Below are 17,797 nucleotides of genomic sequence, written 5' to 3'. Positions count from 1 at the left end.
GGCGCTGCCAGCCGGCTGCCCGGCAAGGCTCCCGGCCGCGCTCCCAGAAAAGCGAGGCGAGAGGGGCGGGGGACGGCTGAGGGGAAAGAAGAAAAAAAAAAAAGAGAGAGAATAAAAAGGAAAAAAAAAAAATCAGACGACGAGTCAGATTTTCCTTCCGAAAGCCTCAAAGTGTCCACGTCCTCAAAGCATGGAACCAATTTACCGTCGCCGCCCCCCCGCCGCTCCCGCTGCCAAGGCTGCCGCGCCGGGCCGGAGACACGGGCACGTGACGGGCTGGGCGGTGCCGGGACCCTCCTGCGGTATAAGTAGAACGGACCGGGGCTGGGTTAATTTAGCGTCCCGGGCAGCAGGTTTCTGCTAAGGTTGGAGTTACTCCTCAAGACTGTATGCCTGCGTCCCACAGGCGATAGCTAACCAACCGACTCGGCACCACAAGGAGTCTGCATGTCTTGCAACTAGACATGCTCAGCTTTGTGGATACACGGATTTGGTTGCTGCTCGCAGTAACTTCATACCTAACAACAGGCCAACGTAAGTGCTTTCCGCTTGTTTGTGGCAGGGGTGGTGGCAGGGGTGGCTGTCCGGCTCTGCGCTCTGTCCCGACGCCCTCCCCACGGACAGCAGTCTGCGGGGAGCTGCCTCTTCCCAAACGATAGAGACCAGCTCATAAACTGCCACCTCCCGTCCCAGATCAGAATCTAGCTTCTTTCTTCCCCTCAGAAAAAGATGGCAAAAGGCCAACGAGATTTTCCCCTACGATTAAAAAAAAAAAAGAAAAAAAAAGAAAAAAAAAGAAAAAAAGAGAAAACCAGAATAACCCCCTCCCCCCAGACGGGCTCGTACCTAAAGGAGAACGCAAAGCCCTATCTCCAGCGCAGATGCTGGGAAGGAGATAACGGATACAGGCTGGGAGGAGAATGCTTGCGGCGAGCGGAAGAACCCAGGCTGTACTTTTGTGAGACTTCAGGCGCGCTTTCCGAAGCGGAGGAGCGGGAGAGCGGCGGCTCATCCCTTCCCTCCCTCCGGGGGGCCGGCGGTGGCTCCGTGCGGGACCCGCCGTCCCGCTCCCCGCCCGCGGCAGCGCCCCCTGCGGGCGGCTCGGAACCCTGCGGCGCCCCGGGGCCCTGCGGCCCAGCGCGACGGGACGGGGCTGTTCTCGTGTTCCCGCGGAGATCCCCGCACGCTGAGCCCGCCCCAAGGGCTCTCCGGGGAGGGGAGGACGAAAGGAGGCAGGGAAGCAATATTGCTCCGCTCTAGTGAGAAAAGGGAGCGCGGCTCCCCGACGTTCGCTGAGAGAGGATTTAGTGCCCCCCATCGCAGAGGGAAAAGGGCACCCACACACGCACACGTACTGTGGTGGGAGAGAAACGCGCCCCGCTCACTCGGCTGGGGCCGAAGCTGAGCCCTTCCCCGCCTCTCTGCGTGACAGCGCCCTGGGAAGTGGCCCCCTGAGCCCCTGGCCGTCGTGCCTCTGCACTGGGCTTTGGCCGCCTTCCAGGGCGGAGGAGGGATGGAGCAGCCGTGCGCTGCCCGCTCAGGGCGCTGGGAGCCCCCGGGAACATGCCTCGGCTGTGCCGCTGCCAGCCCGGGCGGCGGCGAGGGGCCGGGGCAGTGTCCAGCGCGGTGGCCGTGGCCCGGGGGATGCCCGAGGGGCGGCGGGAGGGCCGTTCTGGCGGGGCATTCTGGGGACATCCCCCCACCCACCCCCGGTGTAGCAGCTCCTTCGCCAAGGAGACGGAGCGGTTCTTGTGGGGGACCCCGAACCGAGCGCCCCCGCACTGCCTGCAAAGAGTTTGGGTAGTTGCCAGTGTCACATCACCTGGGGGCAGTAATGGCTTCAATTTTATGTTAGGTTAGCACAGGCAATCGGTGTGTGCTGCTGCGGTATTTCAGTGCTTTCAGCATTTCAGCAGTGTTACCTTTTTCTGGAGTGTACGAATCATCTGAATTTAGTGTGATCATACATTGCCAAAGTGACATGTTGTGGAAAAATCTCCAACAACCTGCTACTTAGGGATAAGGTCAAATTGGTGGCATTCAAGTGTGATATGAGACCCTTTTACTAGAATGAGTTTAAGCCAAAATAGATTTTTAATTGTAAATTAAGAAATTCAGAAAATTTGTATTTCCAACTAATGAATAATAGCATATTTAGTAGTACATAACATATAGTTATTTGCCATTTGGTGTTTAATAGCTTCAAGGTGTTCTCTGTTACACGCTTTTACAGGAAATTGTGGAAATAGGTATGTGTGGCTAGAACCGTTCCCCATAAAAAGTGTGATGGGGCTATTTACATTAAAATTTAAGATTACTCCTAAAATTCAACATCTTCACAATGTGTCAGCCTGTCTGGGCTTATTAATCTGTTGCACGCACACAGGTGAAAATACATTGGTGCTTTTGTTTCTAGGGAGGTATGTTTGAGAATATTTAGAGCAGGCTTATAGATGATATCTGGCTTTTTACTGCATCAATCATATTACTTGTTTTAGTTTCATTAGCAAGTCTGTTTTGAATTTGGAATACATGGCAATTTCACCTGCGAGTCTTTCCAGTCTAAGATAATCATCTTAAAAGTAAGAAATTACATAAAGAAAATGTTTATTGCATTAAGAAAATAAAGAAAATTGCATTTTGAATTAAAAGCAATGAAATGTAAAACTTGTGAAATAACTGAATCCACACTCTAATTATCTTTTTTTTTCTTTCCCTTCTTTTTTGCAGATGTGAATGAGGTCAGTATCATTTCTTTATCTAATATGTAGCACTCCAGTTAACAGGCTAGGATTCTTTTCTTGTGGCAGTATAATTTTCTAAAGTTCATTTCAAGATGGTCATGGAAAGATGGTGATTAAATCCTGAAGGGACTGCCTGGAAAGGTACCCACCCCGATTTCACAAGTGGGACGGACTTTTTAAGAGACTGCCTTCATAGGTGTAGAGACCATGAGGAGAAAGTAACAGAGCAGTGGTGTTTGGATACTGCACCTGGCAGTTTGGATTGGAGAAGACTCTACTTTAAAGCCAGTTTTACAGTCTAAATTTCATTGCACAGAAAGATTATGGAAGAGCTCAGGTGTGACTTTTTTTTAATGCTAGTTTTTTAGGCTGTAATAGCTGCAAGATGGTCAGTCTTCAACAGAATGTTTTCATGTAGTTACATGCATCTTTGCTATATATAAACTTGTAGCCTTCATAGTAATTTAAAACCTTTGAGCATACTTAAATATACTGTACTGAGGAAGAGTATAGTTATGTAAGAAGATGAATCTAAGTTTATACACTATTTTAGTCTAAAATACTGGGAGAAATTTTAACTTTTTTAATTCTCTTCTTTATTTTTTCCAGGCACCTGCAGGGCGTAAGGTAAGCAATTTTTTTCTTGTGTGGAAATGGAGATGGTATCAAATAATCTTCGAGATATTAATATTTTGATGAATATTGGATGAAAGGAAAACTGACTACATTAATTATTTTCCATGTTCTCTGAAAATAGTACTAGCACTGAGATGAATAGGCAGTAAAAAGGAGGGAAAATCAGTGCAACATCTTAACACCAGGGTGAATTTAAATAATTCAAAATAAAGATGCTTTATCCATGAGCAGAACTAAGCCTGCTAAGAACTAAACTTCATCAAAGTAGCATTCTTAGTCAGAGTTCCTTCAGAAAGATTTACGTGAATTGAATAGTACAGCAATATCTATACAGATCTTAAAAGCTAAATAGATTCTATTTTATTTGTAAGAGTCCCTACTTTAAATTAGAACTAGCTATTTAGTGGAGATGAAAATCAACTTTTAAATTTCTTCTGTGGTCTGTGCAGTGATAATTTTAACTCACACAGTACTGACAGGGTCTATTTCCAGTAGCTTATTGAGGAAAAAGAATTATCTGTCTGTGGAAAATAGCTACTGGACCTGTATGTGCAGTCATCTTTCACTTTTTCATGTACACTAATTATTCTTCATGTGTCTGTTTCCCTGTATCCTCCTGGAAAATTTCCGCGGTAACTCATTAAGTGTTATTTTCTTCCTGCAGGGCCCTAGAGGAGACAAAGGGCCGCAGGGAGAAAGGGTAAGGCCGTTCATTTGTTTGTGAACTTTGAACAGCAGTTGTTGGAAGAACAGTAGGGTAAAAAATAAGTTTAGGCATCGTTGTGATATTAAATGAATGTAGCTATAGAGGCTTGCATGCACAATTTCATCAAAAAAGAAACCAAGTTACCTATGTACCAATACCTCAGCAACCTAATTATGGTCATTGTGCCTGAGCAGATGTGATTGAGATCATATAGCAGCCTAGCAATCCAAGTGATGACTTGAAAAATGTTTTTCCAGTTGCTCACCATGGAAATAGTGCATGGAAGTGTAGAGGGAAAAGTTGACACATAAAGATGTGGTCTTTGAACAATATGGTATCTGGATAAGCCTTGAATAGACAAAGCCAGTTTTGAGGATGATTTATTATCTGTACCTCTGAAGATGGCTTGGAAAAGCTCTCTTCTTGGCAGCCAGGCATTTGTCATCTACCTTCTACTAGCCAAAGAAGATGTTGTAATATTAAAGGCTACTGTAAAAGTAACCATAAATGAGGACAGTTGAATAGTTTAATTGTACTGTTCATTCGTATTGCTGATATTTGCTTTTCTGTTTTGCTTCTGCATCACTGCTGCTCTTTGTAAAGTGGCATTCTGAAATTCACATACTTATCTGTGTAGCTTGTAGTTGTGTGTCTTTCTAGTGTCTTCTGAAAATGAAAATGCCATAGTACTGATAGGGAGCTCTTGAGGTTTTGAGATTGTAGTATGCTGACAAATGTGAAGGGAACTATTAGGAAGACTCTATCTGTATAATCAACTGGATATTTGATTTAGGCTACCACTAACTAAATTCATTTAATGAAATGAGATACAGACTTTGTCCTGAATGTAGGAAGTCTAATCCTGCTCCTTTAGAAATCCATTTATTATGGATTTCATTTAACACTGAACTGAATCCAAAATACTAAACAAAGTAAATACCTCACCTTAACTGCCACAACGGCAAAACTTGAGCACCTTTGTGGGTCCACATGGGTCACAAGAAATGTATAAGTCCAGAATTTGTTCGCTTAAAATGAAACTTCCCAATTTGGAGATTATGCTTTGGTAGCATAAATGAAATATCTCCCCCATAAATCTTCTCAAATATGAAGGTCTGTACATATCTGATTTGAGTTATGGGGAGTCAACATAAAATCAGACTATACTTATTTTCTCAAGTTAGGCATTTATTGAAACTGCTGTAGAGTGTGATGTAGGTCCCTGGTTGTTAATGAAGTTATCACTGCTGATAACTGTGAGATTTCTTCAGCCACTTCTAATGTTCACTTTGTAATCCTCTTTTTGACTCTAGGGTCCACCAGGTCCACCAGGCAGAGATGGTGAAGATGGACCAGCAGGTCCTCCAGGGCCCCCTGGTCCTCCAGGTCTTGGCGGAGTAAGGCATCCAAACTTCCTATTACCAAAACTGTGCTTTCTGACTAAGGCAAAACGTTTATCAGCTGGAAAATACTGATGTTGCATTGGAAAGTAGAACACACATTCTCTTGTGAGCCTTAAGAAATTCATGGTCCCAGTTCCAATTAAACTTTGCTTGGGGTGTAAATGTTCCATGGAAAATTTGGATTCTGTATTCAACAGGGACTTGTGCAGAGGAGCAAAGCAACCCTGTTATTTAGCATTAAATTTACACAGCCATAATGTGTATAGGTTAGGATTCAACTAAATGAAACCAGTGCTTTTAAGCAGATGGTGAAAAGAAACCTTCACAGTTGGATTCAACAGACAGAAGCTGTGTTGGAATAAGCTGAAGAAGACTACCCTTTAGGCTGAAAATCAATACTTAAAAGTCCTGTCGAATTTTAGAATATATTTTTTAGTATTTTTCATTTCTATCTGTATTCATGCTGCAGAACGTAAATGGACTGTGTCACATACACACTTTCTGCACAAGGGTCCATGACGTATTCTCTGCAGAATTTAACTCTTTGCTTGACATTGGCTTGCATAGGCAACATGAAGACAAAGACAGTGTTGTATTGATCAAGTTTGGTAAATCCTTCTGCATGGAAAAATACTCTTTTGCCTTCAGTATGGATAAAAGTAGTTTACTTTCCCATTTTCAAATCTCAAACTGCTTTTGTTATTTTTTCTTATTTTAATATGCTAATAAAACAATCAAACAGAAACAAGGATTTTCAGTTGTGCCATGTAGAACTTCTTTCCATTTTGATAAAATATCAACAATCCACTGCAGTCTCTGAGGCTGCAGCTCCTCAGTTCTTTTTGAAGCTGAAGGGCCTACCTCATCTGTCAGGGCTGGTACATGAATTTTACTTAAGCAAAGCAATGAAAAATGTGCATAACTTCCCTTATTGAAAATTACGCAGAGCAATTTGAGAGTTTAAAGAAAGTTTGCAACTTTAAATGACCACTGAGTTTACATTCTTAATTTTCAGTTCATGCTGTTGCAATGCTTCTTTATCACTTCTGCATAGATATTTAAGGCCACTGTTTGAAGGAGCCTTTCCAGTAAAATCAAGTCTTTTTGGAAACGTGAATAGAAATGTAATTATAATAGGGCTATGTTTACTGAGTTGTATGTATTCTGCTTTAACAAGTCATATAGCAAGTGTAACAAGTCAGATGATGTTTAGGTGTAGAATGTTGATAAGAAATATTTTTAAGGCAAAATTTTTAGTATTTTAATTTCAAACTTTTTATAACCTACAGAACTTTGCTGCTCAATATGATCCATCTAAAGCAGCCGACTTTGGCCCGGGACCTATGGTAGGTATATGATAGAGCACTTGGTAACTGGCATGGGTGTGTTTAGTATTTTCCTTTGAGTCTAATCCAGCAGTATTAATGCAAAACATAGTATAAAGTTAGTGTTTTGATCACATTTTGAGTCAGGCTGTGAACTGATCCTTTGATGTAGGACAATATATGTTTTGAAATGTATGTGTTTAAAATAGTCTTAGGATTTAAATATACAGTCCCAAGACCATATTTCATCTTCAATATGTTTAACACTTTTATGAATCAGTGAATCTCATAATTTGATGTCAGATAACACGTGTACTTTTATATAGTTTTACTTTACCCATATTGAGACAGAAGATCGTGTTTTAGGAAGAATGATTGTAAAGCTGCTCTCTAAGGCAGACATAGGTCTAGGAAGTAACTCAGCATCTCAGCTCCAGTTGGTGACCATTTTTCCCCCATGGCTATACAACTCATTTGATATCCTTGTTTACTGTATACTGTGTCCAAATGGAATTTAAGGAGTTTATTGCTGCTCCACATGAATTTCTAATGCTTCCTGATGTTAGCAGATATTTTAAGTGCACACAGATAGTAACATAGGGGTTAAATTCACCAAACACACTGACATTCCAGCCAGTGCATCTGATGGGTGAGCAGCAGGATGAAGGCTGCCCAAGATTATTCTGGGTCAAATGCTTGTCTCCATTTCTAAAAATACTGTATATTAAATGAATTCTGGGAAATCTTTTGGTGTCCATTTAGATACTAAATATAGGAAAATAGGAGTACTTTTAATCAAGCTCTGCCCTCAATGTCTGACAATAAATCAGAAAATGTAGATGAGGATTTACTTGGGGTGTCACAATTTTCTGAGTTCCAATTTTTGAGTCAATTAGGGTTCATCTGACAGCAACAGCAGTAGAATCTACCTTCTGTGAGGAAGTTTTAAGTTTCATGAAGAAAATGTAATAGATTGGGAAGTTAGAAAGGGAGGGAAAAATAATTATGTAATATAATTTGTGAACAAATTCTCAGGGTTTATGCAGCATATATGATTCAGCCTATTCAGAAACAGTTATTTTTTCTAGAATTACTGCATATTTTTATATCCGCAACATTGCTTTAACTTTCGTAAGTAAATGCCTGTAATTAATATGTATTTATTCCTCTTAATGAAAAGTATTCAGTTTTATAGGAATGCTACATAAGCCATTGAAAAGTTGGCATATGATTTTAATCTTGTAGTGAGTTTTATAAATTTACAGAAGTCCCTAAGAAAGTTTTAAAACCAATTTAAAACATAATGATTTCTGTTGAAACATATCCTAAATCATTTTGGACAATAGAAGTCTAAATTAAATTTCAGTTCAAAATTGTTTTCTTGCTTAGTAAGGCTTAAGACAACTCTTATGAAAGTGCACTAATCTGGGGAAATTTCCTTTTCAAAAGTATGTTAGTGACTTATTTTGCAGTGAAATGAAGAGAATTTAATCAAAACCAGAAAGCAATTAAATATTTAAATAGAAGTAGATCATTATTTGAAATAGATGTATACATAATATGTATAAGAGCCTTTCACAATGTTTTGTTATGACCCTCATCTTTAAATTCTGGAATTTTCTGCACAGGGAGGTAAAGGGTACATAGAAGAATGAGCCAGTGCAGTTGCTAATAAGCCAGAATAGATTAAGAAGACTAATTACAAGGTTCACAGCCATAATGGTACATTCCTAATCATCCTACTGGATTCTCTGATGGTTCACTGCCCTTAGAAGATCTGTTTGCACTTGGACTGCCTGTGCAAATTCATGCAGATCTCTTAACTTCGTGTAGTTTGACCTGGACATTGCACACTGAAAACTGTGTTGCTTACAATATTTTAGGAATACCAGGAATTGGTGTTATAGATGAGTTTATTTAATAGTGGTTTTTAAAAGAGATTTTGCAATTTTTCTCCCTTAGGGTTTAATGGGGCCTAGAGGCCCACCTGGAGCATCTGGACCCCCTGTAAGTACAGTCTCATCTCTTCTGCTGACATTGACATAGCTAAAAAATGACAAATTAGCTTGTTTGAAAACTAACAATATCTCCCTCATCTTCTAGGGTCCTCCCGGTTTTCAAGGCATTCCCGGTGAGCCTGGTGAACCTGGTCAAACAGTAAGTACAGGTTTCACATGCAGACACTGTTAACATTAGAAATAGCACACCAAAGTAGGCTTGTAATACTTAGGCCCATTTCTCCTATCCATCTGCACATCTCTGAATGTTTGGATACTCCTGCTTGATCCTGTTACAGAAACAGAGCTGAACACTCAGACTCGGGCTCTTTCAAATTGGAATCATAGTCAATTAGGCTTCAGCTATACCCCAACTCAAGTCAGAAGCCAGTGGAAAGACTTAGATGAAGAATGATGCTTTAAGTAATCCTCAATCTATTTTTAACAGGGTCCCCATGGTCCTCGTGGTCCCCCTGGTCCTCCAGGAAAGGCTGGTGAAGATGTAAGTGGTTATTACATGTTTTTCATCTCTTTTGGGGTGGTGATTCAACTCTAGCAATCAGGTTATCATTAAGATAAGCATTGTATTTGCCATAATTTTTACATTCTTCTATAATATATAGAATAAATAAGCCCCTGAAATAATTATTTTACAGTACAAGAGATGCAGTATGCTGGAAAGGTACAGAAAATTGGATAACTCCAAAACATCTCCAAAAATATTATTTAGCTTCCTGAATACAGGAAGAAGAAAACTTGAAAGCTAATATTTATTGAAAAGGAGAAGCTTTGCCAGTGTATTTTTTTTTTAAATGGTTTATGTTGTTATTTTATAAAAGGAGCTTTCCTTCTTAGTGCATCTTTACTGGATTTTTTAGGGTCACCCTGGCAAACCTGGAAGACCTGGTGAGAGAGGTGTTGCTGGCCCTCAGGTATGTAGTAATCCACTGTATACAATACAAAACAATTCACTGGTCATTGAAACCTAGCAACCTTTCAGAATTTCATCACATTAACAGTCTAGTAATATTCCTTATATGGATTAATCCAATGTCAGTCCTTACTTTCAGGGATATCATATAGTTCTGGTTTTTTTTTCCCCACCCCATATCCAGTAAAGCAAATGTAATGAGTAACAGAAATGCCACTGTGAGGAGTTATACAGAAGCAGGTGAGCAGGCACCTTGGCACAGGAAGTTAAAACAGCTGTGCTATCACATGGTAATGCATGAAATTTCTGAGATTCAGAACTGGAAAAATCAGTTTGATTATTGTTAATCAGTAATCAAGTCTGATCCTGAGAGATTAGGGTCTGAACTGTATTCCTCACTTGAACGATCATGACCCAAATCTACGTAGTAATTTTATTGAAAGACTTATCCAATTTCTTTCTTTTTAACTGCAGTGTGTAATATGACAGACAATCATTTGTGCACTGTGGTTTTTTAGGGTGCTCGTGGTTTCCCTGGAACTCCTGGTCTGCCTGGCTTTAAGGGAATTAGGGTGAGTATATGCATATTTTCCCTGAATATTTAAAACTGATAACAGTGCAGCATACTGAAAACCCCTGGAAATGCTCTGAAAGTCAAGAGTGCATGAACCTCCTTGAAGTTTTTTATATTGCCTGATATGAAAGACTGATTATTTTGGAAAAATAAGAAGATTATATTAGTAAATAATTTTGTGTGGGAGGAGGGATTTATGTTACAAGACTAAGAGTTTGTGTATAGCCATTTGTGAGAAAATACGTATCAGTATTTATTTTTCTACTCAATATAGGGACACAATGGTCTGGATGGTCAAAAGGGACAACCTGGTACTCCTGGCAACAAGGTAAGCATGAAATCTGAAAATGTAGGATGCATTTATAGATCTTTTTAGCGAAAAACGTGTGAAGTCTCCTCCAGTCTTCCATGTTGCCAATAAACAGTGCTCAGCTGCAATAATCTAGAAGTCAGTGGATCCATGTAGAACAAACACATGCACCTTATCATGGGAACTTTCCTGGGGCCTTATCCTTGAGCCCTTAGTCAAGTTAGTACTTACAGTGAGTAAGAGCTGCAGAACTGGGCTTCTGGTGATTGACTATTCACTAGCACTTCAGACTGCTTTTGCTATCTGTGCTCTTCTGTGGATTGTATTTTGGATTTTGGTGTTTTTTTTAAAGCAGGCTAAAATGAAAACATCTCGTTTTTCTGCAAAATTCTGTTGTGTGAGATACATGTTCAATGTAAGGCTTTCTGCTAAAAATTTGGGTAGATGAAGTGCTTTTCTGAGCTGAGGTTATTTTGATCCTCACAGTCCTTTTTACCATCTTCAGATCAGTACATATTTGAACACTATACTTAAAAAAAAAAACCTTAAAAATATATTCTTAAATATAGTCCAGAAATATCTCTGACAAACTCTTTGTCTTTTAGCTGCTTCTTCTTCCATTCCACCTCAGTGCCCCAGCGTTCTTGAAAAATACTGCAATATGGGGTTGTAGGAAATTTAAATGCAGCTGAGTGATTCGCGGAAGATTTGTATTCAAGAATTCTTAATATAGCAATGAAAAACTCAAATGCTAATTCTGCCTCTTGTTTGTTTCTAAGAGCTTAGCACCACTTTGTTTTAGAGTTATTAACTGTAACATACCATTCTCCAGTATCACTGTAAGAGGTTTACCTCCAGAACAAAGTATGGTAAAGAGATAGCAAACGGTCTACCCAGTTATTGGATATTAAAAGCAGATAAAGCAATTAAATAAATGATAGAAGAGTTACTAGTAAGAGTGCTACTCTGACTGGAAAACACCAGCATAATAAATTAAGGTCAGTCACAATATAACTGTACAGTTGAGGAAGGCAAAAACTTGCATTGTTGGCAGCATTTAAGATAGGGTGCATTCAGGTATATCAGGATACAAGTGCTCTAGGACAAACCTTGTTACTGCAGGTCAACCTAGACCTCAAGTAATCAGTAGTATTGGTCTTAAAAATAACTGAGGCAGATCCTTATTTTCAGCCATTTGACAGGAACTGTGTCACCTTAACATAAGGCAAAGGAAAGCATCATTCTGGTTCTGCTCTAGCTAAAAAACAGCTGCTGATTGATCTGAATTAGTAGTTGACTACCCAGGCCCAATCTTTTAAATGTGTACTACAGAGTAAATATCAGAATAAAGAAAGGGGATAAAGAAAGCTGAGCTAGGTAAGTCAAGCAACTTTCTTTGTCCCTCCTCTTCTAAAATGATTCCATTTGACTGTGTTCCAGTATATCTAGGGACAATTGCAGTCTCTGCATCCTCAGGACTATACTATTGTATACTGTGGTGCAAGTGCTACAGAAGACAAAGAGAGTAGGATCCAGCAGTTGAAAATCTCTCTGAAGGTGCTGTGCTGTCTGTCCAAAGCATCCTTTAATTAATTCAAGCCTCCAAACTTTCTTCTTCACAGGGAGAACCTGGTGCCCCCGGTGAAAATGGTACCCCAGGACAACCTGTAAGTATTCACTGCTGCTGTGGGAAATTATAATCTAATAGATTTTGTTCAGCTAGCATTTTCTTCAATATTTGTCATCTGCAACACTCCAGCTAGCTAGATACTCTTATGTAACAGTAATATGACTTATCAGAGGGAAAAAATTCTATATATCTATGTTCAATGAAGAGATATAAATGAGTTAATTTAATTTTTTTCTTTCAGGGTGCTCGTGGTCTCCCTGGTGAGAGAGGAAGAGTAGGTGCCCCTGGACCAGCTGTAAGTGGCTTCCCATCTGTCTGTCATCATGACCAGCCACTTACTGTGGCTTTCTCTGATATTCAGTTCTCTTTTCAAACTATTTATCATGTTCTTTCCTCACAGGGTGCTCGTGGAAGTGATGGCAGTGCTGGGCCCACTGGACCTGCTGTAAGTTTGTCTTGCTCTTTGACAATATGGTTCCATTAGACCTTGTGCTCCTAATCCTGTTTTTAGAGGATTTCTTGGGCTTCTGAGAAGTTGATTGTGTTCATGTTTTTAACATAGTCCTTTGTTGCTTATCAGACCATCACAAAAAGAATTAGTGAAACATAAAACCTTTGTAGACAATATCCTGAGAGCCTCAGAATTTATCTTTAACACATCTATATCAAAGGAACCAAATATTCTCTCATTTGCACGGGTGATTTCATGGGAAACTTTCCCAGCAGATTTCACTGAGAAATTTCACCCAATGAACAGAATTCTCATTTCCAGCAGTCTAACAGAATAGTTCTCATCCCAAAACTATATACCATGCACGTTGCAGATTACTGTAATTATATATAAACTGTAAATAATGCATGCACACCAGAACACAGCTTTGCACCTGCAGCATTGTACTATCAGACATTAACCTTTTTCATTTACCCCTGATACCTGCATTATGTGAGCTAATGTGAAAGGCCAGTGAGATCCAACTGCCCTGATCTGACTAGTAAACAATAACTATTCTAATAGGAACTAACACAATGCAAATTTGTCCATTCAAAAGGAGTTAGTGGTACCATAATATACCACTGACTTCAGTAAACCTCATTAATCTCAGTGAAATAAGTATGTGTCAAGGACATAGTTTTGAAACTGTAAAAAAAAAATCAAGAATAGCCTAGAATAGTTTTTTTCTTCCTACCTTCAAAATTTGAGTCAGTGATAAACCTGTACTTGATTCTGTTTTGCTAAAGTTGATTTTAATGCTCCTTGTCACTTCAAACACCTCTTGTGCTTTAACAGAGCAGAATGTTAGTAGAGCTGTGAATTTCTCTTTAATTCTCCCAAGTAGAGTATTCAATAAATATCTGTGATTGGGCATTTAAATTGCAGGCAAATAGAGATCTTACAGCTAAGACCTGATGTAGTAGAATCAAAATATTTTAGCTGAAGACGTTTCACATGAAGTTACTATATGAAAAATATTCTGAAGCTGCTGATTGCAGAGGTGTTACTCAGAATGGGCAGCAGCACAGGACTGCATTGTGTTCCAGTGTCTATTCCAGGCTGAAGTTATTTTATACATACTTAGGTTATGATGCTGTAAATATTCTGCATAGCACTTATTACCACTAATTTTTTAGAACTAAAACAGAAATAACATTTTATTCTTCTTGCTACTTGGAATTTAAAATGTAAAAAAGTCACTGCAATGAAAAATCTGTAAATTTATGTTTTCAAACACATCTTAAAGGGTTTCGTTCTTTTTTTCTTTGCTTATGCAAAACCAGTGAGAATTCAAGGTACCCCATTTATAACACAGTAGGTTATAAAATGTTGGAAGCCAACTCCTTTTTGTCATACCAGCTGACAAGTATTTATAATTGAAAGATCTTAGCTCAACAACAATGTAAATATCAGTTCCCAATAGCAATGAGTGAGTTGGATATTTTATTAATAATTGAAGAAAAACTATCCTTTGTATTTGCATGCACTGAAAAATAAAGGCTATGAATACATGCTATGAATATATATCTGGGTACATTAGGAATTTTGTCCCAATGTAGTTAGAAATCTCACAGCCATAAGCAGATATAGTAGAATCAGCCACCTTGCCTTTCAGATGCCTGCCTCTGCCCATCCTCTGTTCCTTCTCAGGTGTTTAGCCTCAAGGCAAGGTTTTACCAGTTCTTGCTAAATTTGGACTGCAAATGCTTTTTAAGCATTGACCTTGCTCTTAACTGTTTGTAGTAAACCAAATCTGTCAGTTTGGACTTGCAAAAGGCAACTGGTATTCTGAGGTGGTAACATGAGGAATAAGTAAATGTGCATTTTTTTAATCAGTTTAAAGCAAGAAAGATGTTTCTGTTGTCACAGAATACCTTTACACAACTGCTTCCCTTTCATTTTCCAGGGCCCTATTGGTGCTGCTGGTCCTCCAGGCTTCCCAGGTGCTCCTGGTGCTAAGGTATGAACATCTGCTTCTCCTGGTACATTTGATAGTGAAGATGAAATGTACTATAAAGAGTTGCTAGGCAGCAAAAAAACCCCACTCTCAATGAAATAGGAATCCTTTCTTATCAGTTACAGATCAGGATGAGGATGAATTCCTAGAGTATTTGGAGAGCATCACATATGAATGCTAATTTAAAACACAGCAGTTACTTCACAGCTGAAGATGGATGCTGGGCAGATTTAGGAAGACACATAACCTTTTTACTGCTTCCTGTGTGATGCAGTTGAATATACCTTTGAAGGGTGACATGGATCATGCTAAATAAGCAAAGCAGCAGATAACATCACTTTACAGAAGTAGTGGAGGACCAAGAAGCTGCAGTTGAGTATTGAGCTCTTTCCAACTTAAGTGCTTGAAATTACAATGCAGAAATTGCATTTAAACTTTTCAGGTTCAGGACACTACCATTTTGCTCTTGCAGACTATAACTTAGATGATTCACTTATTGCTCAGATCTTAGCATTTTTACCTGGGTAAGAGTCTCAATATCTTTAGTGCCCAAGGAAGCCAAGAGTATCACATATACTACATTTACTAATTTTGCTGACCTTTTGCCACAAAATCCATGTCACAGACAAAACTTATCTTAATCCATCCTTAGAAGAAAATAAAGTATTGTTTGCTGGACTCTTTAATATTAACTGCAGGGAAGATGAGGAAAAAATTGAGATCCCATTTTGGTTATTCTTATCAAAATGCAAGTCTTTGAAAACCATGAAGTCTTCTCTGATGCAGATGTTAGTGTGGTTACAGCATGTAATTTCAAGAGAAGATTGTATACATGTCCAGGGTGAATGCTGGCTGCTTAGAGAATTGTTGGAGAGAAATTGTCATTATATTCAGTTTTTTGTAGTGGAATACAAGCTTCTGAAAATAAAAACAAAGACCTTTCTTCCTGTCATTTACTCCACTGTGAATACTATCCCACAGCACTCTGATCAGGCATCATTGTGTGTTTTGCATCAGTGTGAATGGCATCTGAAAGTGCAAGACAATGGTTAATTAGGTCTCATACACTGTGGCACCTCAGGCCAATGCTGGAGGCACATGGCTGCAGATAAGACTGGAATTGTAATTCTGATTTCTTTAGATCAACCTTCTGGTTAATCCTAGGTGATAATGTAACTTTTCGGGTCTGCTGAGCATTGGTTGTTTTAGCTATCAGCTTAGATGGAGCCTAACTAGATATTCCAACTTCAGTGCCCTTAAAATCCATTAAAAGCTCTCAGCTGCTTGGTTTCCTGGCCTCTGAATTGGGCATATATATATATATGTGTATATGATTGTCTTCTTAATGCCAGGCTAATATAGGATTGCTTCACTATTGCCATAACACTGTGTACACTGATAGAGAGTTCTATTCTTCTCTCAAACAGGGTGAAATCGGACCTGCTGGTAACGTTGGTCCTACTGGTCCTGCTGGTCCAAGAGGAGAGATTGGACTTCCTGGTTCTAGTGGTCCTGTTGGCCCACCAGTAAGTAACTTGCCAGACTTTATCTATTGTTGGATGGGTGTAGTTTTGATTCTGAATGAACCAGCATTGTTATCTTCCTTAACAGGGCAACCCTGGTGCTAATGGTCTTCCAGGAGCTAAAGGTGCAGCTGTAAGTACGACTGTACTCATACTTGTTTGCTTTAAAAAAAACAAAATTCAGTTAATGCAGCAGAAAATAGGTTCATAATACCTTTTTTCCCTCTGCTCTACAGGGTCTTCCTGGTGTTGCTGGTGCTCCTGGTCTGCCTGGTCCCCGTGGTATTCTTGGTCCTCCTGGCCCTGCTGGTCCTAGTGGTGCTAGAGGACTTGTCGTAAGTGACCTTGTATATTATGTGTCTTCATTTGAAAACTGGACACAGTGTCCACAGTAGTAAAAGATTCCCTCTGGATACATTTTTGTTATAATGCAGACATTTTTTCTTGCTGCACTGTAATTGAACATTGTAGTTCAGTTCTGTGTCTCACTACTTGCTTCAGATGCCAAAACTCAAGAGGTTCACTTTGCACTCCCTTCGAGTGTAAGAACTGTTAAGCTCTGTCCATGCTGATAGTTTCAAGAGAGATGTGGCAGCAGTCTCACAGCTAGGCCCTCAGTGGGTATCCTCAGCAGAGGAATCAACCCTGAATGTGTCATAGTTCAATATATGTAATTTCTAAGCATCTTGAACATGTTTGTTTTCATGGCTGTTAAGCCAAAAATACAATTGTGCTTGTTGACCGTTATTCACAATAGAGGCAGAGATGATCAAAGACAGTTTTGATTCATGAGAAATCTCTCCAGGTAGAAGAGATATTTTTTTGAATGATGCCTAATTATATGATCGCTTTTTGTTTTGGACTCTAGGGTGAACCAGGCCCTGCCGGTCCCAAGGGAGAAAGTGGTGCCAAGGGTGAGCCTGTAAGTATGGCAAAATGTGAAGGTTTTTTCAATCAAAAGCCTCCTTATAACTGCAACACAGCACCTGATTTCTTCTTTTTCTCTATTTGTCTGACATAGGGTGCTGCTGGACCTCCTGGCCCTCCTGGTCCCAGTGGTGAGGAAGGCAAGAGAGGAAGCACTGGTGAACCTGGCTCTGCTGGTCCCCCAGGCCCTGCTGGTCTGAGAGTAGGTTTTCTTTTTGTGTTCCAGAATTAGAGGTAAAAGGAAAGAAGAAATCAATCGAGAGTCACAAAGACAAATTAAATAATTATGAGTAATTGAATTTACATTAGTGCTTCTACACAAAGATCATTTTCAATTCTAAGCCTTTTGATTAGTTGGGACCAAACCTATTTTTGCTTTGTGTTAGTGCATGTTTACAATCTTATCCCTGAAGCAATTAGAGGTTGCTTTGATTCATCCATCATGTAATATTTAGTGAATTATCTTTTAACTACTCTTAAAGGTGGTGATGGAATTTAACTGCTTAAAACAGAAAATTGGCTCACATATCATAGGAGGCAAAAGCTTTCAATTCAATGTCTTCAAGAATGCCTAGTACCCTTTTCACTGGGTGAGAAAACAACCCTATGAACTTCAGGAAGCATGCAGGAAAACAGTGCAT

The 17,797-nt window shown here is 39.6% G+C and overlaps 1 protein-coding gene across 1 annotated transcript in view; it reads left to right on the top strand.

Annotated features, from left to right (window-relative positions):
• The first annotated feature begins 344 nt into the window (after positions 1-344).
• Positions 345-17,797, top strand: part of COL1A2 (collagen type I alpha 2 chain) — a 38,935-nt gene continuing 21,482 nt past the window's right edge. Inside the window, exons 1-21 of the mRNA XM_064677384.1 lie at positions 345-534; positions 2,731-2,741; positions 3,354-3,371; positions 4,045-4,080; positions 5,400-5,483; positions 6,779-6,835; positions 8,777-8,821; positions 8,918-8,971; positions 9,260-9,313; positions 9,690-9,743; positions 10,261-10,314; positions 10,591-10,644; positions 12,249-12,293; positions 12,498-12,551; positions 12,657-12,701; positions 14,656-14,709; positions 16,134-16,232; positions 16,318-16,362; positions 16,466-16,564; positions 17,098-17,151; positions 17,251-17,358. Of these exons, the coding sequence (XP_064533454.1) occupies positions 465-534; positions 2,731-2,741; positions 3,354-3,371; positions 4,045-4,080; positions 5,400-5,483; positions 6,779-6,835; positions 8,777-8,821; positions 8,918-8,971; positions 9,260-9,313; positions 9,690-9,743; positions 10,261-10,314; positions 10,591-10,644; positions 12,249-12,293; positions 12,498-12,551; positions 12,657-12,701; positions 14,656-14,709; positions 16,134-16,232; positions 16,318-16,362; positions 16,466-16,564; positions 17,098-17,151; positions 17,251-17,358 (1,194 nt within the window). The 5' untranslated portion in view covers positions 345-464. The remainder of the gene's footprint in view (positions 535-2,730; positions 2,742-3,353; positions 3,372-4,044; positions 4,081-5,399; positions 5,484-6,778; positions 6,836-8,776; positions 8,822-8,917; positions 8,972-9,259; positions 9,314-9,689; positions 9,744-10,260; positions 10,315-10,590; positions 10,645-12,248; positions 12,294-12,497; positions 12,552-12,656; positions 12,702-14,655; positions 14,710-16,133; positions 16,233-16,317; positions 16,363-16,465; positions 16,565-17,097; positions 17,152-17,250; positions 17,359-17,797) is intronic.

This window comes from Pseudopipra pipra, chromosome 1, assembly GCF_036250125.1.
Source record: "Pseudopipra pipra isolate bDixPip1 chromosome 1, bDixPip1.hap1, whole genome shotgun sequence".
NCBI classification, from domain to species: Eukaryota; Metazoa; Chordata; class Aves; order Passeriformes; family Pipridae; genus Pseudopipra; species Pseudopipra pipra.
Note: the sequence above shows the minus strand (reverse complement) of the source record. Positions and strands in the feature narration are given on the sequence as shown.